This window comes from Oryza sativa, chromosome 10 (assembly GCF_034140825.1).
Source record: "Oryza sativa Japonica Group chromosome 10, ASM3414082v1".
Taxonomy (NCBI): domain Eukaryota; kingdom Viridiplantae; phylum Streptophyta; class Magnoliopsida; order Poales; family Poaceae; genus Oryza; species Oryza sativa.
Window position 1 is genome coordinate 13,793,388 of NC_089044.1, and position 25,104 is coordinate 13,818,491.

A 25,104-nucleotide genomic window follows, 5' to 3' on the forward strand; every position below is an offset into this window, starting at 1 on the left:
TCTAGTAGCATGTGCGTGAAAAAAGAGAAAGCAGAAGTTGTGCAGTGTGTTGTCATACGGGAAAAAGAAAACTTCAAGATTCCTTTGAATCATAGAAATGAAAAACCAAAGGAATAGAAAAAACATAAGATTCCGATAGAAATACGAGTATAAAACATAGGATTATAAAACACTGGAAAACCATAGGAATGGATATTTAATTGAACCGCAGGAAAAATATATGAATTTAAAAAGAGATAAAGACTCAAAGGATTCTTTCCATGAAGTTCTATCTCATGTTAAATTTCCTTCAAAACTTGCATGGAAAAATACATTTCATAGAAATTTTGTAGCATTCATTCCTTTGATTCAAAGAGCTAATCTCTCCATCCCAAAATGTTTGACGCTGTTGACTTTTTTAAAAATGTTTGACCATTTGTCTTATTTAAAAATTTAAGTAATCATTAATTCTGTTTCTATCATTTGATTTATTGTTAAATATACTTTTATGTATACATATAGTTTTACACATTTCACAAAAGTTTTTGAATAAGAGGAACGGTCAAATATGTTTAAAAAAGTCAACGGCGTCAAACATTTAGGAAAAGAGAGAGTATATTAGAAAAATTCATATAGGAATGAAACCATCTAAAATTCCATAAGTTTCCTTTGAGTCAAAGAGCGCCTCAAAGTAGCTATCCCAGGACATCACAGGAGTGGTTGACAAGTGACAAATTAACTAAACGCGTTGGTCGATGACTCGATGGCCGCCGATAGTGTACTACCATGACAAGTCACCCAAAGGCCCGCAAACACACTAGCATGGCGCCTGGGGCCATTCTCCGAGTGACGGCGCTTCTCCGCTTCATCCTCCTCGTCGCCGGCGCCGCGACGGCGACGGCGACCGCGGCAAGGTTCTCCCGCCTGTTCAGCTTCGGGGACTCGCTCACCGACACCGGCAACCTGGTGCTCCTCCCCGCCGGCCGCGATGTCCCGGAGCGCCGCCTCCCGTACGGCCAGACCTTCTTCCACCGCGCCACCGGCCGCGCCTCCGACGGCAGGATCGCCATCGACTTCATCGGTGCCGCCCGCCAATCTCTCTCTCTCTCTCTACTGTTTCTTCTTGCAACTCGGTCAATCATTTGATAAACTAACGTAACTGTGCAGCGGAGGCGCTGGAGCTGCCGCGCCTGAAGCCGTACCTCGCCGGCGAGGGCGCCGACGGCTTCCGCCACGGCGCGAACTTCGCCGTGGGCGGCGCGACGGCGCGGGACGCCGGGTTCTTCCAGCGCCGGGGGCTCAGGTCCGTGCCGGTCTCCCTCGCCACCGAGATGGGCTGGTTCAAGGAACTCCTGCCGCTTCTTGCCTCCTCCTGTCCTCAAGGTGTTCGACGACGAACACTGAATATTACTGAATTTTACTAATGCATCAGCAATGCAATATTACCTGATCTTTCTCCCACGTAGAGCAAAGGAAGATCACGGCGAGCTCGCTGTTCTTCGTCGGCGAGATGGGCGGCAACGACTACCTCAACGCCATCTTCCAGAACCGGACTCTCGACGAGGCCAAGACCTTCGTTCCCGGCATCATCGATGCCATCCGTTCATCTCTCGCCGTACGCCGTGGCACGCCATGATCGATCACCAATGCAATTCACCTTGATTACCATTTAAATCGTGATGATTATATATGCAGGAGTTGATCGGGGTTGGAGCAAAGACGGTGTTGGTCCAGGGGATGCTGCCGATCGGCTGTGAGCCGCGGGTGCTCGAGCTCTTCAAGCTCAAGCACGGCCGCTCCACCGCCGGCGACGACAGCGACTACGACGCCGCGACCGGCTGCCTGAAGAGCTTCAACGAGCTCGCCGAGCAGCACAACCGCGCGCTCACCGCCGCCCTGGACGAGCTCCGCCGCGCCCACCCTGGCACCGCCATCGTCTACGCCGACCTCTACCGCGCCGTCACCGACATCGCCGTCTCGCCGCGCAGATACGGTAACGTGCATTGATTCCTCGATCTCCTCCCACAGCTACATACAACTTCGCAGTGGCGAACTTGGAGCAAAAATTACCAGGGATTCTATACATATCAATTATCTAATTATTAGTTAATATATACTAATTATAAATTAGCTAGCATTGAGTAATTTACCCGGGGTCAAGGACCCGGTAAACACTATGTAGGTTCGCCACTGCATCTTCTACTCTGTCTCGTAAAAAAGCAAATCCTAACTACGAATCTGGACACGCATATGTCCAAGTTCATAGCTAGGATTAAATTCTTTTTGGGATGGAGGGGGTACATATCTTCGTAAGTAATGTCTTAAGCTGTTTGTCTACTAAAAAGGGACACCCCATCCCCCACCACGACAATGCATACAACCTACGACAATGCATACGGTAATTTGGAGGCCAAAATTCGATCCGCCTATAAAGTGAAATGAGTCTCGTATGCTAAAATCATTTTTCTAGTAGAGTCTCCTTCTTGCTTCGTGTTCATGGCGGCGTATGCTGCAGGGTTCGGCGGCGAGCCGCTGTTCGCGTGCTGCGGCGGCGGCGGGGGCCGTACAACGTGAGGCTGGCGGCGAGGTGCGGCGACGAGGGGACGGCGGCGTGCGGCGAGCCGTCGGAGTACGTTTCGTGGGACGGGATACACTACACGGAGGCGGCCAACAGGGTGATCGCGCGTGGCATCGTGGAAGGGCGGTACACCGTGCCACCGATATCCTTGTCCGTATCTTCGAGCGATTGAAAAAAACATGCCCGAAATTTGGAGGGATTTTACGGGTTTTTTAAAAAAGTGCCACGAAGGTACGAGCGTACGGCTCTAAGGGAATAATTAATGATTGTGCATCCATTAGTCAATTATGTGTGTGATGATGATGTCAATGCAAAGGGGAAAAGAACATTGTTGTGTGATGGGCTGATGGCAATGTTTTTGTTTCCTTTGTATAAAATGTACTCCCTCCTTCCGTATTATAAGTAACTAGGAAGGCAACCCGCGCGGATGCGCGGGAATCTTGTTGATTGTTTTTATAAAAAGAATGTGAAAAAAAATCATATTGATATTAAATGATAGGAATATTTCTCAAATTGAAATAAAAACACTTTTACCGAGTAACATATAAATCACTACTATCTCCGTCCCAAATTAATTGTAATTCTAAGTTATTTAGCATATATTAAGGTTTGAGAATAAAAACTATAGTACCCCTTATTAAACGGTTCATATGTAAGAATGAAATAGTAGTTGAGAGTAAAATAAGAATAAATTTGGATGAGATGTGTTAATGGGTATCATTAGTACTCTACTGTGACAATTATTTTGGGACAAATTCAAATCCTAAAAATACAATTATCATGGGACAAAGGTAGTACTACTTATTTTGTTTTTAAAGCTGAGAAAGATGAAGTTGCATATGCGCCAATAAAATAATCACAATACATCATTAATAAATTACAAATATCCACTACTTGGTTTTCATGTCTCACTTATTTGTAAATCAATACATAAATATGGTAAAAATACCGTTACTTCTACCCATTAATGGGATAGCACCATTAAAGTTAAACATGAATGCTACTCTAATAGATAAAACCGATCGTAGCCGCCAAGACTTTCTTTCTTTATTGCCTTGAAATATGGTCCTGCATCAATATAGTTGTGTTCCTCAAGATCAGCTTGGATCACAATTTTAATATCTAATTCATGATTGCATGCTCATAAATTATTACATCGATAAGTACGAAGCTGAGCACTATTAGCTATCGCGGCCACCTTAACTTAGTCGTATGTTCCATGCTATATACCTATATAGCGAACTCTGTTGTTCATGCTTGGTGCCCTTTAGGAAAGGACAAAGAGAAGATGGAGGTGATCAAGATAGTTCTTTTTATTGTTTTCAGTGTATTTGTGGTTTAGTGTAGACACAGTTTGTTTTTGGTATTCATCATTATTACACAAATTTTTATCATATAGATAAAATACTCACTATTGAAAACGAGTGAGGTTAATCATTCGATGATATTTTAAAAAATTAAAATTAAATATGCATAACACCACGATAATATCCAGAGCACCATATTATTGATTATATTTTAACAAATATCTATAGTTTAGTGTCTATGTTTTAACCTCATAGTCACGTCAGTGAAGTTTATGGCATATATCCATTAATTATGCCTGAAATATTGAAATTTCTTAAGTATAAGAAAATATATTATGAGTAGTTTATTATACATGTTGTTTCACTCTTCATTTGTGTTAAAAATATTTGGCAAAAAAAATATGTGCCCATAGGTCTCATAATGGATTATAGCAAGATCTTTGGCAGGAAATATTGTTGATAGTTTTTTTTATATCTATGCAGCATGTATGCTACCCACTTCTCAAATACCAATTAAATAGTTCTGAAAATATCCAAAAAAAAATACTTTGAGAATCTTAATCTCAAACAAATTACAATTAAATCTCAGACATACTTTAAAAAACATAACTAAATTGTGATGTTTTCATTTTTTTTAATATGTAGATTTAAATTAGATTGTATATTTGTGTAGTGATATTTCACACCCTAAAATATGATGTGAATTTGTTTTGAAAAATTATCATACAACTAACTATTATATGTCGGTCCAATGTGTCGTGATGTATTTAAGATCACAATATAAATTTTATAATTTAGTTTAAATAATACATCAGGATCACAAATTAGATATCTGATCTAAAATAATTTAAAATACAGTTTAAAGAACGTTGATTGGATATTTTTTATATTTTATTATAGATCTTAGTTTAACTACATATTTTATATTTCTGAAGTAATATATTTTATCTTTATATTGTAGAAAAAATCCTATTTTAAAGAAGGTTAATTTTTTTCCCAACAGTATCACATACGTATGTTTTTTTTGGCTTTGTCCTTTTTTATCTACGTGCTTTTCTTCCCTTCCGTCAACAGTAGGTAAGGTCATTATATTATATTGTAGGAAAACAATATTTTAAAGACCGTCAATTTTTTCCCCGATGGTTTCATGGTCGCATGTTTTTTAAATCTAAAAGTAATTTAAAAGATGGTTTAAAGAATGTTGATTGGATATTATACATTTTTATTATAGATCATAGGTTAACTACATATTTATATTTGTGAAGTACTCCCTCTATCCCATTATAAGTGCAGCTAAAGTTTCCGTGCCTAATGTTTGACCGTCCGTCTTATTTAAAAATTTATGAAAAAATTTTAAAAGTTAAGTCACACGTAAAGTACTATTCATATTTTATTATCTAATAACAACAAAAATACTAATCATAAAAATATTTCAAATAAGACGGATTGTCAAAGTTAAACACTAAAACCCACAACTACTCTTATGGGACGGAGCAAGTAATACAGATCTTTATATTTTGTAGAAAAAGCTATTCTAAAAACCGTCATTTTTTTCCCTACGGTACCATAGACGCATAGTGCTTTCCTTCCGGTAAATCAATCGTAAGTACGAACGGTAACGGTAGTACTGTTTATATTGTATATGCAGGAGGAAGCTATTATTTTAATAATAAATCTAATCTAATGATGTAAAATAACGGGTCCACCAATTTAAGTGAAAATCGACGGTGAGATTTAACTGTGCCTGTAGGATCGAATCACAATAACTAAGCCAACAGAGGGGGTGAATGGTTGGTATACCCAAAAACCTAAAACCTAAAACTTTTAGCGGAAATAAAAGTTACCCTCGAAATCGACGGATCGCGGTCTGACTGAAGGTGTTGCGCCGGTCTAACCGCCTGATGAACGTCGGTCTGACCGATGTAGATCGATCGGTCGAACCGCCGAAGTCGCCTGTCGTGCCTGTCGCCGCCGCCGGTCTGACCGGCCGTATGTCGTCGGTCTAACCGCCGCTTGCCACCAGTCTGACCGCCGGTATATCACCGGTTAGACCGCCGAAATCCAGTAAACACAAATCGAAGAACTCTTAAAGTAGATGACGACTTTATTGATTCTCTCTGTGTTTACAAAGTGCACCAACAGCACTCCTTGCAAAAATTTCGACTAAACTCGAAACCCTAACTCAAAACTCAACTCAATTGCTCTCAAAAGCGATACTGGGAAGCCTCACGCTCCCCCTCTATTTATACCCGAGGTAGGCAGCCTAAAGCCACGAACCAAACTCATACTAGGAGTCCTAAACACCTTAGGAAACCCTCTAGTACAAGAAACAAACTTTACATAACCAATCATACCAAATTTGGACTCCTTCCAAATTCGACTCAGCATCCCATACGCACACAATACCTCCATCGTATGCCATATGGAATCTCCATCAACCACATGCATCAACTCTAGCCTAAGTATCCCGCATGATCTCTGACCACCACGGACGTCGTCTTATCCCCAAGCCGACTCTTGGTCCATCACCGCAAATACTCTCCTGAGGCATCGAGTCACCTACACATGAAATAAACAAAGAAACCATATTCCGAGACTAAGTTATCTCCAACTTGACTCATTAGTAGCAAACAACAGTATTACATACGGATATCCAAACAAACAACCCGAAACTGAAACCGACACAGAGTCGGCCGGTCAGACCGCAGGCTGGCCGGTCTGACCGCACGCATACTGCCGGTCTGACCGGCAACACCTGCCCGGTCTGACCGGTCACATGAAATAAAAGTACCTGCGATTCACCTGTAAATTCAATCATCTCCAAAACCACTTCGTGAATAAATTCCAAATAACAAAACCAATAATCTCCAATGCCAATTGTTCATCACATAATAATAATCAAAAACACCTTTGATTTTACAGTGCCATGTGGCGGCTTGAGAGCGTTTGTAGGAGTGCCACATGGTGGCTTTGGAGCGTTTGTAGGGAGTTTAATAGATTTTTAGTATATAATAGATTTTGGATGGGTTTGTCAGATTATTTAAGGTTTAATCAAGTTTATATAAAAAAAAGATAGTATTATATTCAATAATGGATTTAATGAAACTAATTTGGTGTTGTAGGTGTAGTTAAAAGTTTGATTTAAAATAAACTCGAAATGACTTGTAATATGAAACGAAGGGGCAGCATTTACTCTGTTCTCTTAGTCACTCTGTTCCGAATGGACAATTGAAAAAAAAATATGCAAGCAACAGACCAACCATAACCACAATAAAGAATGCAGCACCAGTTTGCTTGTTGTCTCAAGGTTTTGATGTACTCCTACAATAATTGCATGCCTTGTCCAGTTAATTGTACAGCTTTTAAATAATTCGTGCGCAGTCTTGTGTAGTTGTAGTTATGATAGTGCCATCGGAAGTTTCTCAGGGAGAATCTCTTGATCCGCATGGTCAAAGCCGGCATTAAAAAAGCACTGACAGAGACAAAGGTGGTTTCAAAGTGTATTCATTTGTCAAATGTATCTCTGTTGAATTTTTGTGCTGTATGCTAGAGATGAAATAATGCTACCGATGCTTCACAAGGTCTGTTTGTTTGAATGCTACAAGTCTGGGTGTGCTATGGCCACCATAAAGGAAATAGCACATGTTTTCTACAGATGTATGAGAATGCTATGAATATACAATTAATCAGTTATACATGCCTTCCCCAGTTAATTACACTGCTTTAATAATTCCTGCCATGTCTGGACTCTTGAGTTAGACTTGACGAGGGCCATGAGAAATTCCTCATGGGGAAATTTGTATGCTGGTATAGACAAGCACCACCAATTTGTTGAGATAAGCTTCTGACCTTCAGCTTCCTTGCGTGCAAGTACTCAATGGCAGTTTTCTACAGTCTACAGAAGCTAGCATGGGTATTTCTTTCTGGATGTTCTGTCAGAAAATAACTGTAGCACAATTACTTATCAAAATGTTATACGGTTCAGGAGGTTTAGTGGTCTAAAACTTTTAACATAATCTAAAATCTGTGATTTGATTCAATCAAGTACAAGCATACTCTTATGTGCAGCAGACATACTCTTGAGTACTTGAGGTTTTAGCATGTCTTCACTGCGCTTTAAGATATGCCATTCACAATTATATCCTAACATAATAATCCCTTATTTCTTTTACTTAAATAATAATCCCTTAATTGGTAGAACAAACAATCAAATTTAATGAAGCTTCAGTTAAAAATTTATACATACAAATTAGTGAATATGGTAAAACATGTACGCTTAGATTATTTTTATTTGGAAGGTTATGAATGCTTATATTATTGAGTGAAGTGATTTATCTATATCTTTCAAACTGTTCATGATCTCCAAATACAAGATTGATGGCTATGCAATTTTGTTCAAACAACAGTTAGTGAATACAGTTTCCTTAATAAAATAAAACGAATGTACATACCATGGAGGAAGGCAGATCAATTCCCATTTGTGTATACAAGTCATCTGTCCCTCTAGTACTTCCACTCCTGTATGTCCATCCAAAATTGTCCAGTACAGTAGCTTTCCAGAAAAAGAATTTTTCCTATACATGCCTGCACATCTATGATTTTCCAATGAACAGCAAGTCATCAATATGTATGAAGAAATTACATTGGTGGTTTACTGATAACAAAATGGCTATCAGCCATCAGGGTAAAAATAATGCAACTTCGCCAGGTAAAAAGTTAACATAATTTAACTGTCTTCACTTTTCAGAGATGAACAAGAGATTGAGATGAATTTAGAGTGCTTACGCAGGTTTCTTAAGGTTTTATATGAAGTCTAAAACTTCCATCTCGTCGTATGAGTCCCTCCGATTCTTCAAAACCCTTGGTCTGTCATTGATTATTTCTAGGACCTAATTCAATAGAGTTGCACATCAAACTCCGGGGAAAAAAATTATGGGCATCAACATATTGCCTGCTATGCTGCTACTTGATAAATATGCCAAGGAGGATAGAATTTCAAACAAGAGATTCAGCATATACCCAATTAATATGTCTGCATTAATATTCCTAGAAAAATTTCATGGCTTTAATATGTAGGTTACTGCAAATAAGTTAGTATACATGTTGCGCAGAGGATCAGAAAAACTGAACAACACACTACCAACCAAATCAGTAACTGTTTCATGACAACACAGCTATTAACAGAGATAGAAAATGAACTGCTAAATGTCTATGAAGAACCAAGGCATACCAAATTTCCAGGCAAAACGAAAGTTTACCTCTGGCCTTGAATAGAGAACACCATAAGACATGCCCACATCAACACACCAAACCTTGCCATCGCATTTGCTGGGAAAAAGAAATAATCACCTATTACTTCTCTTGATGTTTTTTCAGTTGTAAATTACCCAAGTGAGAACAACAGATACCAATTCACTCCACGAGTCTGGGGTGTGTGCCCTACAACCATCCCTTTTGCTCCCACAGATTTCAGTGTTCGTTCAGCAACCACAGAAGATAGCTGAAACCAACAAAAATAATTTGACAAGTCTGTGATAATCTTATCAATAGTGCTATTGATATATTTTCCATAGACCATAGTGCAAAATAAGCATATGTTTTATCGATAAAATTTTCTCACCTTCCAGGAATGACGCGTCATTTCCGTAGGGCCTTGTGAGTACAAACGACTCCATACTACACTGTCATAACCTCTAGTTGCTATGAAGGGGATATCTAATTCATCATCACTGTCTCCACTTGAACTTTTCATCCAAACCGAAACTTCTCTGTTCATACGCTCGATACCATATTCGACTGCAGGTAGAATGAAGATGAACTGAAAATATTATGAATCACTTGATGCAATCCTTGTGATCAAATAGGATATTATGTGTGAAATTTGGTTAGAGTACAGGAACCGCGCTAGTTCATGCTGATCTCAAACTATAGTATGTTCTGGAATTTAATTTTTTGTGTACCTAGTATTCTGGTCAGTACAGAGTGTAATATAGTAAGACCTATAGCAGAAGAGATACATGCTAGAGTGACTAAAGTTCACAGTAATATCGAAATATCATGGCATTTTGCTTGGCATTATATTGAGCAGAAGGGTTCAGACTTCAGAGGAATATCAAATCAGCAAAATGCACATGCCTGGGTGACTACAAGATGAGAGGGCTCACCATGATGAGGAAGAAGGCCGCCGTGGCAAAAGATCCAGTCATTAACACTTAGCACAACAGGATGTCGCGCCAATTCACAAGCTAACGGGCCACCTCGCTTGAAAAGTGATGATCTAGCAGCAATACCTTTCTGCTTCTGCCTCAACACATTTCAAGGAAAATATTTCTGAAGCATCAGAAATTATGATAATACCATCTTTTCCAAGGTTATTTGTTAAAGGAAATTTTATTGACCTTGAGTTTTGATTTTGGTTTCATTTTATTATAGATAATCCAAAAGGTAATTTTGTCCAAAACTGACTAACTGAACATGTTGGACAGTACTTGAGGCAGAAACCATTCAATGGCTTTCTTACCTTGACAAAGTTCCAAGGACGCCAGTCACCATTAGGTGACATTGGATATTCTTCCTTCCATCTTTCACAAACATTAACCCAGTTGAGAAAAGCATCATCCCAGTTGCCATCACATTCATCCAAATACTCCATGAAGCGTATGCACTCGTCAAATGCTCCTGGATCTACATACCGATAATCGCCTTCCACATTTATGGTTTCGTGATTTCCATTAACCTACCGGATGGGATTAAGTTCCAAACCAGGACATGAATAAGTAACAACAAAACCATAGAGCATTTAAAGGTACAGTAAGTAAAGGTAATACCTGAAACACAGCACCCCCTTGAGATTTCGCCTGCATATTCAGTGAACTTAAGAGAGATAGTATCGCGATTTCATCTTCGCCACGGTCAAGGATATCTCCAACTTGAACCAGCACCTGTACAAAAATGAAAACATTTCACATTCTTCTTCTCTGTGGAGAGATGAGGATACTGCAGAACAGAAGAGTAGCTGCACCTGAGATCTAGCAGAAGATACCACAGTTACATCTATGCTAAAAGGAAGGAAGCACAATGTACTGTGTGTGATCCATGCAAATTAAGTATAGTACAAACTTACACATTTTGAGTTTTGGCTGGCATGCAAATGCAATTACTAATTTTGTTATAAATTTGAGTATATTTCTGTGAAAAAGAACTTTTAAACAAAATTCAATGAACTAAATGCAACAAACATAGGACAGGAAATGGTTCTATACCGTCTGCCCTCCTGTCCATACATGGCCATCCGATTCCGAGCTCAGGAGACCAGCCATCACTAGCGCCGCCCTCGTTTGGTTTAGATCACCGTGGAGGTCACCGACTGCGAATTTCAAGTTGACTCACTATTATGAAGCAATTAAACTACCATCGGAGTTCAAATGTTACTACCTTCGTCCCAAAAAAAAAAGACTTTGAGATGAAGGTAGTACCTTTTCAAGGCAGAAATCGCATGCTGTTAAAATCTCCAAATTTTGTGAAAATAAGCTTAACTTGGAATTATGGGGGGTGCACACACAGGTTTATTAATTTCTATTATTCAGTTTACCTAGACGTAGCAAATAAATTTGGTAATGTGTACTTAGCACTAACATCAAATTCTGTTTTTTTTTGTTTAATGTATTTTTTGTCAGTAAATAAATTCATGTGTTTTTTAGAAACACAGTACAAACGCAGACACTCACAACGTACGCCTCTATGAACACAAGCGCGCACACCCTACCATACCCCTATGAACACCTTTTCCTCCCAAATAGTTTGGAAATGAACTTACAAACAATTAGTTTCTACTTCCTTCGTTTCAGGTTATAAGACATTTTGACTTTGGTCAAAGTCAAAATGCTTTAAGTTTGACTAAATTTGAAGAAAAACAAATAATAACATTTTTAACCCAAGACAAATTTATTATAAAAATATATTTAATTATTGATTTAATGAAACTAATTTGATATTATAAATATTACTATATTTGTCTATAAGCTTAATTAAAGTTGAAGTAGTTCGACTTTTGACAAAGTCAAAACGTCTTGTAACCTGAAATGGAGAGAGTATTTTTTTTCTAAAGATGATTCCCAATGCAAATAGAAAAATGAACTGATGTAGCACGTATAAACATGGACAATAAACTAGTTTTTATCTATACCGGAACAAGTGTTCGGCGAGCACGTATATATAGCATACCGGCGACGATGCGGCGGCCGGGCGCGGTGACGAACGTGGGCGGGTCACCGGCGACGGTGATGGCCGGTCGGCCGCCGCCGCCATCACCAGCCGCACCGCGCGAGAAAGAAGCCCGCCCGCTCGCGCTGATGGCCACGTGCACGGCAGCGCGGCCTCTAGGACCACAACGACGGCAACCAGCTGGCGTCGCCGCCGCCGGCGACGTCGAGAGCCCGAACGTGGTGGCGGCAGCCGCAGCCGCAACCCTCACCGGCGGCGGGAGCACCGCCATCGCTGGCCGTCCGTACGCCCGCTGTTTTACTCGTCTAATCCTCTACGAGACGTGGTGGTGAAACCACGCTGTAACTGGAGTGGAGGCAGTGAAAGGGTCGAGCCTCGAGTCTCGAGCGCGCGGGGGCGGCGTCTCAGCCAACCGTTTTGTGGATGGAGTTTCGCGGCGCCGTGCCGCCCAGCCACGTACGATAGGAGAAGGGCCGGCCCAGAAACGACGGTGTTACCGGCCCAAATCAGGCCCGGAAAAAGTACACCGAAGGACCTCGAGTGACCAAAAGCGGGGTCTTGTATAGTTATGTGACCTCGTATATCTGGTTTTACGGTTCAAGCACGTTTTTTTTATCTCAATGACAAGCTGAGGTACCTTCGGTGTACTTTTTCCTCTCAGCTAACCGTTTTGTGGATGGAGTTTCGCGGCGCCGTGTGCCACCCAGCCACGTACGATAGGAGAAGGGCCGGCCTAGAAAACGGCGGTGTTACCGGCCCAAATCAGGCCCGGCCCGGCCCATAATGATGTACGCCACTTGCGTGTCGCGTCGGTCACCATGACGCAATCACCCGTCTCGGAGAAGACCAGAAATAGGGGACTTCCATGTGACTAATAATATATATCCATGCTTAGTAGTAGTAACATGTTAGGCTCGTATAATTAAAAATTGATATGTATGGAATGAAAATAAATTAATAAATATTACAGGCACATACGAAGAAGCGGATGTCGACCTCCAATTTACTGTGAGAAGGCCGGCACGAAAGAAGAACGATTGTGCTTTTAAAAACAAATACTTCTATACATACCAGTGAAGCACTGAAGCATACAATCCGCATCCAACTCTGCCACATTCACCGACCCACCGTGTTTTTTTTTTTAATTATGCTGGCTCGACAAACAACAGCTGTGACCGTGCATACTTAGTCTTATGCAGGTTGTATATTTGGGTCGGATGCATAGCAATTATTTCTTTTAAATAGTAGAGAAAGAAATGAACTTCTCTAACAAAGTTGTGTAATCATTGGTAGGTGTGCTTGTTCAGTTAGGTCCATGCACGCATGCGAAATGGGCTATCCATCGATCGATCGAATCGGCTGTGCAAATGGGATCCTACGTACGCTTTGGCTTAACAGGCCAGCTAGCTACTGTGGAGTGGAGCATCGCTTCACTAATCACTAGTGCCTGCAATGCATGGCGCCGTTGACTATCACGGATACGTGGGTGATTAGCAGGAGCCTAGCTGGGTTGCAGTTAGGTAAGATCGGATTACCTTAATTGGGAATGTGAGCACGTAATTTTTGGATTTTTGTTTCTAAGCAACATGCATGCTTACGCGGACCACGTCGATCCGGTTGACCTGATGTTGCTACAGCTAATTTAAATTTATATCTATGCTCACAAATCAAAATTTAGGGCCCTTTGATTTAAAGAAAATTCGTAGAAATTTTAGAGGATTTCATTCCTATAGAAATTTTTTCTATATAGCCCTTTGAATCAAATGAATGAATCCTATTGAATCCAATGAAATTCCTATAGAATGACTCTTCCCATGTAAGTTTTGGAGAAAATTTAACATGAGGTAGAACCTCATGGAAAGAATCATTTGAGTCTTTATCTCTCTTTAAATTCCTGTGTTTTTCCTGTGGCCCAATCAAACAGTCATTCATATGTTTTTTCTGTTTTTTTAATCCTCTATTTTACACTTGCATTTCTGTCAGAATCCTATATTTTTCCTATTCCTCCGTTTTTTTCATTCCTATGATTTAAAGGGGCTCTTAAAGGGTGAATAGCTAATATGGTCCTTGAAGTTTCGCTTCAGGCTCAGTTTAGTCCTTAAGATTTTAAATCATCCAAATAAGTCCTTCAAATTAATTATTTGGGTTAATATAGTCCTTGGACCAACAAAAAGTGCCAGGTGAGCATGTCAAGTCATCATTGCATGCAGCGGTATAAATGAAATGACCATTCTGCCCTTATATACCATATAAAAAAGAAAACAAATATTTCACATATGTATGATCGTTTTAGAAATTATCGCTTACAATTGCTGCAGCCAAGCACTGATCGCATAAATTCCTTTGTCGGCCACCCTCCGCAACAATGTTGGGTCTGGGTTGGCCTGTTATTTTTTTGTTTGTGTTTTTTGTTTCTTTTCTAGATGGTATATAAGGGTAAAATTGTCATTTCATTCATACTGCTGCATGCGAGGATGACTTAGCATGCTCACGTGGTATTTTTATGGGTCCAAGGACTATATTAACCCAAATGATTAATTTGGGGGACTTGTTTGGATGATTTGAAACCTCAATGACCAAGCTGAGCCCGAAACGAAACTCAAGAACCATATGAGCTATTCACCCAAATTTAAACTTTAAAACTTAATTTTGAAGTTAATTTTATTTTTTTCATTATAATTTATTTTACATTTTCTTTAGAATCACTTATGATATGTATAAATTTTTTTCTTACAAATTAGTTTTTAATTAGTACTACCTTTGTCCCATAATAAAATTATAATTATAGAAGATTAAAGACATGTTGTCAGCATACACAAATAATCATAATAACTTTAGTTAACGATCACACGGCATGAACACATTGATTTGTAGCCTTGATTAAAAGAAAGGTTATGAGATGGGGATGAAAGGATTTGAGACTATATATATCTTCGTCTCATTAATTTGTTAGGTCTCATAACTTAATAAAAATGTAACTTTTTAAGATGGAATTTTAAATGATAGAAATACAATAATTTTGAAATAAAAATATAGTAAGTAAGTTGTACGAATAATTATGAGCATAAAAGAAACGGCAGTGCTAATGCCCATCTCATCACTTTGCAAAAGGAGAGGAGACGATATAAAGACAAAAGGGAGCGCCCGTTTGGGCGTGGCCCGCGGCCGGTCCGCCACGACCGGAACCATTACCGGTTGCAATATTGCATCCCTCCAAGATTCCATCAGAGTCTTGAGATCGATTCCCGCGTTCAGTTCCCCGCGATCGCCGCGCTTTTGGGGGCGTACGGATCAACCACGGCAGCAAAGCCCGGACAAGGCATGAGAGAGATCTATGATTAGCATCGCCAAATGTTGTGAGTTGTGTGTGTGTGACCCCATCGAAATATCACTGCTCACGCAAAGACCGTTTTGGACATGCAGATGCTTGGGTTTGAAACTGATCATGTTATTATATTTGAGCCAATCTTTTTTTTAAGTAATGAGATGTTTTTTTTAAGTAAAGATTAAAGTTAAGGCAAAATATTTATTTTAAGTCATCTCATTGATCAAATTTTGTATTTTAAATTCATTGGATCCCCTCTTAAGCACATGATTGGCTGGCGATGCTTAGATTTCAGTGTATTGATACCGGTGTACTATAAATATTTATATTGTACGTACAAAATTTAATCCTAAAGTTAATTATATTTAGAAACAGAGGACTTGTGATTCAAATTAGTATGGAGGGAAAAAAAGGGGGCAAAAGTGCCATTTGTTAATAAGAAACTAGTCAATAATATAAAAGTACTAGTATGATATTGAAATGATAAGGTAAGGGATATTGAAACTAGTCAGTTATCAAATGTTAGGGGTTAGAAATGTTAGTGAGGATGGATTTGGGTGATTTTGGAATAGAATTGTAGCTAGAACAGGCTAAGTGTAATTCTATACTAATATGGTTCACTAAACCAAGATTGTAAATCTAAATGTGTAATTTTTAAGTTTACACGAACCCGTGCTCAAGCACTGAGATGTATTACACTCTAAGAGCAAGTTTAATAGTAGAGCTTATTACCTGCTATTAGTCCATCTTATCATAACATATATAATAGATTAACTATAAGATTACCTTTAATTTCTCTTCTCCTCTCTCTTTTTCTAACTTATGTATTTAATGTATTTGTCTTGTAGCATGTGTAGAGCTAACTCTTGCATAAGAAAGAGCCAATGCCCTTCATTTTTGTTATCTTCTCCTCCACATGAATTTATAGGGCCCGTTTGGGGGAGCTTTAGATTCTGAGAAGCAGTTGTTTGGTAGCCAGCTTCTGAGAATCTGGAAAAGCTCTGAAACCTAGCTTCTCCAGCTTCTAGCTTCTTAGTTCATTCTTCAAAATCTGTAACAACAGATTCTCAGAAGCTGTGTACTGTTTGGGACAGCTTCTAACAGAAGCAGCTTTTAAGAAAAGCTGCAGCTGGAACAAGCTCCCCCAAATAGGGTCATAGTTGGCTTAAAGCATGTTTATAATAGAGGTGATGGCCACCTCCAATTTTATCCACATTATACGTCCATAAAATTAAAATTAACTTATATAATGCATTGAATCTAATACACTAATCCCAATACACTTACCACTAATCAACCCCTCACTTTTTCTCTTGTTTCTTAGAGTTCGTGTGGAGGTTACCTCTTGCACGATGGGTGACTCCTCTTCCTCTCTCTTCTCTTCTCTCTCTTCTATCCTCCATATCATCGTATAAACATATATGATACTTTGGGGTTTGTACATATATAGAACCTTTATAGTATAACCTACTATTATCCTTGCTTAAAAAAAAGCATTACCCGCTGATAATGGGAAATTTAACTATTTCATACTATTAGGTTTATCAATTATTCAAATACCCCTATTAGATTTGCCTTAATTTTTTTCCCTTCTAAGGTGGTGGCTTCTTAACTATTTGCCACTTTTACCAATGTGGGTATCCAGCGTAAAAATTGATGTAGGACCCACCTATTAGTCTAAAACCTCTCCTTTTCCTCTCTCCCTCCGGTCCAGCCAACCTCACCAACTGTCTGCACTACTCCAGCCTGCCCCGCTATCCTCCCCTTCATCAATCCTCGACGGTTAACAGCTGTTGAACTACAGGACCGTGGGATAGCGACGGGGATGCTTGGAGGGCCCCGCTCCACACTGCACTCTCAGGGATCCTCGCCTGCTTCCCGGCCGTCTCCAAGCTCATCCTCAAGTGCGACCGCCATCCCGAGAGCATCGCCGACCCCCTCGGCTCGGCCCTTCGACGACTCAAGCTTTGCTCCCTCTGTCTCGTTGCCGCGCTCGGCACCAGCCTCCACAAGCTCTCCGCCAGCTCATGCATCTTTGGTGCCAAGGGGATTGAGGGCGTCCTCCGCGCCTGCCTCCATCTCGAGGAGCAGTGCCGACAGTTAGCGAGGCTGGTCGAACTAGAGGAAAAGAGGAAGGGGAGAGTTGTGAGACTGATAGGTAGGTCCGCATCGATTTTTACACTGGGTTACCACGTCAGCATGCCGTGTGGGCAAAAGTTGCAAACTCAAATAGTTAAAAGAAGCCACCACTTTAGAAGGAAAAAAAAGAGAGGCAAATCTAGGCCCTGTTTAGATTCCAATTTTTTTTTCAAACTTTCATTTTTTCTGTCACATCAAACTTTCTTACACACACAAACTTCTAACTTTTTTGTCACATTGTTCCAATTTATTCAAACTTTCAATTTTAGTGTGGAACTAAACACAACCCTAAGAGCAGGTACAATAGCGGGCTACTAGACAGCTATAAACATATTTTAATGAGATAAAAGATGAGAGATAACAACAGCGGGCTACAGATTTGTAGCCAGCTGCAACACGGACTACAAGACGCAATGTGTGTATGACAGATGAGACCATTAGATCGGCTATAGATAAATTAGAGCTAGCAGTGAGTTATACTATTGAACTTGCTCTAACAGAGGTGTAGTGACAAACAGTTAAATTTCCCGCTGATAGAGAGCGTGCGCAGGCAAAAACGCAACCATATCCCCAGGCGCGAGCTCTGTCCCCGATAGATCTTGTGCATTTGTGCAGTGTGCACGCGACATGAATCCACCAACGTCTCCATGGGCCGCCTCACCCTGCTCCCTGCCCTGCTCTTCTCGTCTCTCTCTCTCTACCCGGCCGTTGGGACTCGCTGACTTGGGAGCAGAGCCAGCCACAGAGACAGACCGGGTGTGTGTATACTGTACAGATACAAAATTCAAATTCTTGCACTGCCCTCTGCGTGGCCCCACCTTGCCAATCCTCTTGCACCTCGTGTCACTGCGGGTGGGCCCAACGGGACGGTTGACGGTTAGTGAGTAATAAATGATTTATCTCTCGCTAATAATCCACTGATCCTGGAGATGATGCTGCATTACCCACTAATCATATATTAAAAAAAGCCTAAAATGATGGGACAAAAAGCCCATATATAATAAAAAATAAAATAACCCCGGAAACATTCTCATCCCATCTCCACCCAAAAAAGCCCCAAAACCCTCTTCCAAAGCCCCCTGTGAGTGGACCCCACCTCCCATTCCCAATCCGAATCCCAATCCCGACTAGTGCGCGCCCTTTCCATTCCCACCATTTATCACTACCACCACCACCTCACTCCCCCCACTCCTCACTAGCTTCCTCTCCAATGGAGCTCCACCTCGTCCTCGTCCTCGTCCTCCTCCTCGCCGCGGCGGCGCACCCAATCGCCTTCGCCGACGCGGGAGCAGCCGGCAATGCGACGACGACCACCTACATCGTGTTCATGGACCCGGCGCGCTTGCCGGCGGCGGGGCACGCGGCGCACCTCCAGTCGCTCGCCATCGACCCGGACAGGCACCTGCTCTACTCCTACTCCGCCGCCGCGCACGGCTTCGCGGCGGCGCTGCTCCCGCACCACCTGCCGCTGCTCCGGGCCAGCCCCGGCGTGCTCCAGGTGGTGCCCGACGAGGTGTTCGACCTGCACACCACCCGCACCCCGGAGTTCTTGGGGCTGCTCTCCCCGGCGTACCAGCCTGCCATCCATGGCTTCGAGGCCGCCACGCATGACGTGGTCATTGGGGTTCTTGATACTGGTGTTTGGCCCGAGTCGCCGAGCTTTGCCGGTGGCGACCTGCCGCCGCCTCCCGCGAGGTGGAAGGGGGTGTGTGAGGCGGGCGTCGATTTCTCGCCGAGCGTGTGCGGGAGGAAGCTCGTCGGCGCGCGGAGCTTCTCGCGCGGGCTCCGTGCGGCGAACGGCGGTGGTGGTGGTGGTGCAAGGGGCGGCGTGGGGAGGAAGGGGTTCGTCTCGGCGCGGGATAGGGATGGGCACGGGACGCACACGGCGACGACGGCGGCGGGCGCGGTGGTGGCGAACGCGAGCTTGCTCGGGTATGCCACTGGCACGGCGCGCGGGATGGCGCCCGGGGCGCGCGTCGCCGCGTACAAGGTGTGCTGGCCGGAGGGGTGCCTCGGCTCCGACATTCTCGCCGGCATTGACGCTGCCGTGGCCGACGGGGTCGGCGTGCTCTCCCTGTCCCTCGGCGGCGGCTCGGCGCCGTACTTCCGGGACACCGTCGCGGTGGGTGCGTTCGGCGCCGCGGCGGCCGGCGTGTTCGTCGCGTGCTCGGCCGGCAACTCCGGCCCGTCGGGCGCCACGGTCGCGAACTCCGCGCCGTGGGTCGCCACCGTTGGCGCCGGCACGCTCGACCGCGACTTCCCAGCCTACGTCACGCTCCCCACCGGGGCGCGCCTCGCCGGCGTGTCCCTCTACGCTGGGCCCTCACCGTCTCCCCGCCCCGCCATGCTCCCCCTCGTCTACGGCGGCGGCGGCGACAACGCCAGCAGGCTCTGCCTGCCCGGAACGCTCGACCCGGCCGCCGTGCGCGGTAAGATCGTGCTCTGCGACCGCGGCGTTAACGCGCGCGTGGAGAAGGGCGCCGTCGTCAAGGCCGCGGGCGGCGCCGGGATGGTGCTGGCCAACACCGCCGCCAGCGGGGAGGAGCTCGTGGCGGACAGCCACCTCCTCCCCGCCGTCGCGGTGGGGAAGCTCGCCGGCGACAAGATACGCGAGTACGCCTCGCGCCGCGCCGCCGGCGGCGCCGGCGCGCCGATGGCAATTCTGAGCTTCGGCGGCACGGTTCTTGGCGTCCGGCCATCTCCCGTCGTGGCGGCGTTCAGCTCGCGCGGCCCGAACACCGTCGTGCCGGAGATCTTGAAGCCGGACATGATTGGCCCCGGGGTGAACATCCTCGCCGGCTGGTCCGGCGTCGCCGGGCCGACGGGGCTCGTCAAAGACGGCCGCCGGACACACTTCAACATCATCTCCGGTGAGCATTCCATTCCATTCCATTCCACACTCCATGCCAAGCTAGGAGTAGCTCTCTCACACTGCTCAGATTCAAATGGTTCTGACCACCATGTCATGTTGCTATCAAGTTTTTGGAGTTATTTTACTCATTTACTGCCATCACAGTATAGACAATCCAGTGGGACAAAAGAAAAAGAGCAAGCAAACAGAGCCTCTTTGGATTTAGATTCAGCCATGGATGGACCCTGTTTGCAGAAAGGCAATTTTCATTTCAACTTTCTTGTTGGTTGGATGAAATGGCATTTGCTTTCATTCACTGCCTCCCTTTGTCAGGGGATGCACATGTGATGCTCTTGCAGATGTGAAACAAGGGAACAGCAGCTGAGACAAGTTACCCTTTTACTTTTGTTTCTTTTGATTGCCCGTTCTGAAAGTGATAAACTAGCATGAGATGGGGAGACAATAGTACATCACTGGTTTCTAACTTTATACTAAGCTGGATCTTATTAAAGATGTATAGTTGCATTTTCATTACTAGCTTGAAACGAGAGTGTTGCATAGTACCATATACCATTGCAATTCTTGTGCATGTTTGTTAGTCCTAATGTTTGCTTATATATATTATTGCTAGCAAATCAGGAATACACTGTTGAGCTCTGTGGGGATAAATTTCAGTAGACAGCAAATGGGAACATTTTGATATATGAGGCTTATCTTGTTTGTGCCTTTCAATGCTTAAATAGTGGTTGTGTCCTATGGCTATGAGATAAGTAAGCATGTAATATTGTTGATTTGCATGTTTTCATCAGCCAAGATGAAATGCTACATTTTTCTCAATGTTTTGCACGTAACAATGCTGACTTCTATTTGATCCATTCAGGTACATCGATGTCGTGCCCTCACATCAGTGGAGTTGCGGCACTCCTGAAGGCCGCACACCCCGAATGGAGCCCTGCCGCGATCAAGTCTGCTCTGATGACCACTGCTTACACCGTCGACAACACAAACTCTTCTCTCCGAGATGCTGCTGGAGGCTTGCTTGCAACCCCATTCGCCTTCGGCGCAGGCCATGTCGACCCGCAGAAGGCGCTATCTCCAGGCCTTCTATACGACATCTCGACTAAGGACTATGTTTCCTTCCTCTGCTCCCTGAACTACACCACACCACATATCCAAGTGATCACTAAGATGTCCAACATCACCTGCCCAAGAAAATTCCGGCCCGGCGACCTCAACTATCCCTCGTTTTCGGTTGTGTTCAAGAAGAAATCAAAGCATGTTATGAGGTTCAGAAGGGAGGTAACCAATGTCGGCCCAGCAATGTCTGTTTACAATGTGAAGGTCAGTGGCCCTGCATCAGTCAGTGTGAAGGTGACACCAGCAAAGCTTGTGTTCAACAAGGTAGGGCAGAAGCAGAGATACTATGTCATATTCGCGTCTACGGTTGACGCAAGCAATGCGAAACCAGATTTCGGTTGGATATCCTGGATGAGCAGCCAGCATGTTGTTCGGAGTCCGATCGCGTATACATGGAAGATCTGAGGGGTGAGGACAGTAAGTAAATTATATTGGAGATGTTGAATTATTCCCTGGAGCAGATGAAAGATAGATAGCTTGATGATGTAGTTTGCTGATTGCTTCACAAAGAGAATCGGCGTGAAGCTCTCTCTACTGCAAACCTGGAGTTCTTTCTTCGCAGTGTCGGTTACTCGCCGAACTTCTTTTTCCCCCCTTGTAGTTGTCAGTGCGGTTGCCCGTCAAGAAACTTATGTGCTATTAACATGTGAGATTTCCTTTTCTTTTTCTTTCTCTAGTTTCATGTTCTCAGACATGAAATAACCCTGAAATGAATCGGTTGTTTTATGGCAATGATCAGCTCACATCAGCTATTGTTTTATCAATGTTCTGATTCTGATCCTCCTGAGTTAACTGAAGAATTGAAATGGCTGTTTCATTGGCAATGTGTTCTCTTCTTTTACATGTATCCAGAAATTTTAGCTTTGTGCATAAGTAGGAACCAATTTCAGCAGGAAAGGAAAGGGGAACAGAGATCAGTTCAGGGATCTGGTGAAGCTGAGTCTCACAGACAATGAACTGTAAAGTGATGGCCAAAAAGAAATCAAATGATCTGAATTCTTTCCGCCGACCGTGCGTGTGCATCCGTAACGCACGCGCGTTCGCTTTCACGCGCTGGCGCCTGTGTACATGATTGGTCGCCCTGCCTGTTTAGTGTTTACTAGTAGTAGGGTAGTACTGGAGGACTTTACATAACACCCACGAGAGACTGGCCCAAGTTTTGGCCCAGTGCAGCCGAAGCATGAAAAGAATAAGTTCACTTTCACTCCCTTCAAAGTGACCCAAATCTAATTCGTATCCCTCAACCGCAAAACCAGATATCTTGACCCTTAAACTGTTAAAACTGGTGCAATTTTACTCTCTTGGCGGTAATGAAGGGCGGTTTCACTAACGTGGCGACTACGTGGCGGTGTTGACCTGGTCTTACGTGGATTCAAAAGCGCCACATAGGATGAAGGCTAGGTCAACACTGCCACGTAGTTGCCACGTCAGCGAAATCGCCCTTCAAAACCGCCACGGGAGTGAAATTGCACCGGTTTTAACAGTTTAGGGGTCAAGATATCTGTTTTACGGTTGAGGGTTACGGATTAGATTCGGGTCACTTTTAAGGGAGTCAAAGTGAACTTATTCCAAGCATGAAACCAAGGCCACCTGCTAATAAAAGGAAAAGGTTCACTTTTTAGGTCCCTCATCCAGGGGTTGAGTTTTATTCAGGTTACTTGACCGCAAAATCGGGTATGGCTAGTCCAATTTCTAAAACCGGTGCAAATCGAGTTCTTCGGTAGTATTAGAAATGGTTTCAGATGATGTTGAGCCTAAGTGACTTGTTTGACTTGGTCTTCATCTGATGTAGCATCTACATGGCATAACAATCAGAAAAAAAAAACGATGGGACCCATGTATAAGTGTTCACTCTTTTCTTCCTCTCTTCCCCTCTACTTTTAGTCTCTTGTTAGATGGCTGGTGGCAAGATGCAGGCCGATCAACCCTCTTCATCTCATCTGGTGGCTAGCGGCAAGATGGAGGGGGTTCGATTTGAAGGTGCCCACCACCAGCACCTTGCTAAAGCTTGCAGCCGCGGGGGTTGGCAATGAGGGATGGTGGGGAGGGCAGCGTGGTATGGAACACACGGGAAGTGCGGTGGTTCTCCATTAGGATCTAACCACCATGGTAGCATCGAGGGCGGGAGTGCCGGCTAAGGCGGAAGGCGGTGGTGTGGTGCTCACAGTAGTTATCCACGCGATATAGGCTCCCAAAGCGCTTAGCCCTTCTACCCTCACGGGACGACCTCGAGCCGCTCCTCGAGCTCCCGGATGAGGTTGACATGGAGCTCAGGCGAGGAGATGGAGTTGGCCTGGTGCTTGCCGCCACCGTGTCGAAAGGCCAGAGCAACCATGTCCTTCTCCATCGCTGACAGAGCAGCAGAAGGTCAATTGCTGCCCCCGGGGACCAAGAGGTCATACATCCGCGTCGGGGAGGAGAAGGAGGAGCTTAGGAGGCAGGGAGTAGTCTTGTCCGCTGGCCCACCACATCATCGCATTCTTGCATCCTTCATGCTCTTTATGAGCACTTGGCCACAGGGGATGAAGAGGGGTCCAACGCTAGGATGGCGGGGGGACAGATAGAGGCCCTAGCCTCAGCTTTGTCCTCTTCATCATCTCCTCTCCCTCTGCCTCCTCACTGCCGCCTTTACTGGGCAACTCAAGCTCACCAAAGTGGGTGAATGCGGCATCCTCCTCTCCCTCCATTTCCCTGTAGTTGCTCTCGACAGTTGGACTTCGCGGAATCCTTCTCTTCTGCCTCCTTCCCTCGTCGTCCAACGCCACAGACTGGAGGAGGCAGCTGTGCTTGCCATCGTGCTTTACCTCCTTCACCTCCCCCCTCCCCCCCTTTTTTAGAGTCTACCCTAGCTTCCGCGAGCGCACGGTGCCGCCGTGCGCTCACGGGAGCCAGTGTGACGGCGCCACATACACTAAGGAGGTTGTCACCGTCATCGTTCAAATGCTGTGGCGAGGAGTTGCTCGAGAGATGAAGGGTAAGGAATTACCCTCACTGACATTTGAGCCTCATAATTTCTTAAAAAAAAAATCTTCTAATAAAATTGCCAAGCAAAAGACATGTCAACACCAGTAGACCAAGTCAATGTGACAAAATTGCCAGCAAAATTGCTAGGGGGATTTACACTAATTTTTATAATTTTTATAGTTGGGGAAAGTTCTATACCCGAATTTGCGAAGGACACGAATGAAACTCGACCTGTTAATGAGGGATCTAAAGTTAACTTTTTCCCTATTCTTAAGCAAACCCAACCAGTGTGAACTATGAAGTGTCTTGCATCTAAACATTACTACTATTTTTGTAGTGTCTGGCATCAAAGCAAGTGACGTATGCTCCTGTTGGGCTGACGCGTGGTTGAGGTAATTTTAGAAAGCTCTATAGTTTAACGAATTTCACGAATCCACGTATATATCGGAGAACTTAATTAGGCTATTTTTTATTTTTTTAAAATAATGAGAATTTATAAAACCCGGCTTCTACACCAACGTGGCAATAACATTCTGAACCGTAATTTGAATAGTAACCATGATTCTAATTCTATCCCTACTTTTTCAGGTTTATCTGGGAA

At 43.6% G+C, this 25,104-nt stretch overlaps 2 protein-coding genes and 1 pseudogene across 6 annotated transcripts; 2 read left to right on the forward strand and 1 right to left on the reverse strand.

Moving 5' to 3' along the window:
* The first annotated feature begins 789 nt into the window (after positions 1-789).
* Positions 790-3,050, forward strand: LOC9267593 (GDSL esterase/lipase At1g28570-like; annotated as a pseudogene).
* Positions 3,051-5,945: 2,895 nt separating this feature from the next.
* Positions 5,946-12,439, reverse strand: LOC4348542 (shewanella-like protein phosphatase 1). Of its 5 annotated transcripts, none has more exons than XM_066304992.1 (11): positions 12,088-12,439; positions 11,127-11,230; positions 10,692-10,805; positions 10,385-10,600; positions 10,029-10,164; positions 9,485-9,660; positions 9,273-9,364; positions 9,123-9,192; positions 8,650-8,753; positions 8,316-8,456; positions 5,946-6,423 (listed from the first exon to the last, which is right to left on the reverse strand). In XM_066304992.1, exons 1-9 carry the CDS (start codon positions 12,356-12,358, stop codon positions 8,667-8,669), a joined length of 1,266 nt encoding a protein of 421 aa, XP_066161089.1. In that variant the 5' UTR covers positions 12,359-12,439; the 3' UTR covers positions 5,946-6,423; positions 8,316-8,456; positions 8,650-8,666. The 5 variants fall into 5 exon arrangements, with proteins under 5 accessions (XP_066161089.1, XP_066161090.1, XP_015613067.1 ...); XM_066304993.1 differs by lacking the exon at positions 5,946-6,423 and adding an exon at positions 7,353-7,796 and having other exon boundaries at positions 8,316-8,448; XM_015757581.3 differs by lacking the exon at positions 5,946-6,423 and adding an exon at positions 7,353-7,810 and having other exon boundaries at positions 8,316-8,448.
* Positions 12,440-18,702: 6,263 nt separating this feature from the next.
* Positions 18,703-22,271, forward strand: LOC4348543 (subtilisin-like protease SBT1.8). The gene is made up of 2 exons (XM_015757725.3): positions 18,703-20,421; positions 21,283-22,271. The coding sequence occupies exons 1-2, from the start codon at positions 18,762-18,764 to the stop codon at positions 21,942-21,944; spliced, it is 2,322 nt and encodes a 773-aa protein (XP_015613211.1). The 5' UTR covers positions 18,703-18,761; the 3' UTR covers positions 21,945-22,271.
* Positions 22,272-25,104: the final 2,833 nt, after the last annotated feature.

Bases quoted from the DNA above. Each gene is read 5' to 3' on its own strand.
- LOC4348542 (XM_066304992.1), bottom strand. From the start codon at position 12,358: ATGGCGGTGCTCCCGCCGCCGGTGAGGGTTGCGGCTGCGGCTGCCGCC. The intron at 10,601-10,691 runs GTATTACCTTTA...CCCATCCGGTAG, and splicing joins AAGGGGGTGCTGTGTTTCAG to GTTAATGGAAATCACGAAAC. The intron at 9,193-9,272 runs GTATCTGTTGTT...TCTTTTTCCCAG, and splicing joins CAGACTCGTGGAGTGAATTG to CAAATGCGATGGCAAGGTTT.
- LOC4348543 (XM_015757725.3), top strand. From the start codon at position 18,762: ATGGAGCTCCACCTCGTCCTCGTCCTCGTCCTCCTCCTCGCCGCGGCG. The intron at 20,422-21,282 runs GTGAGCATTCCA...TGATCCATTCAG, and splicing joins ACACTTCAACATCATCTCCG to GTACATCGATGTCGTGCCCT.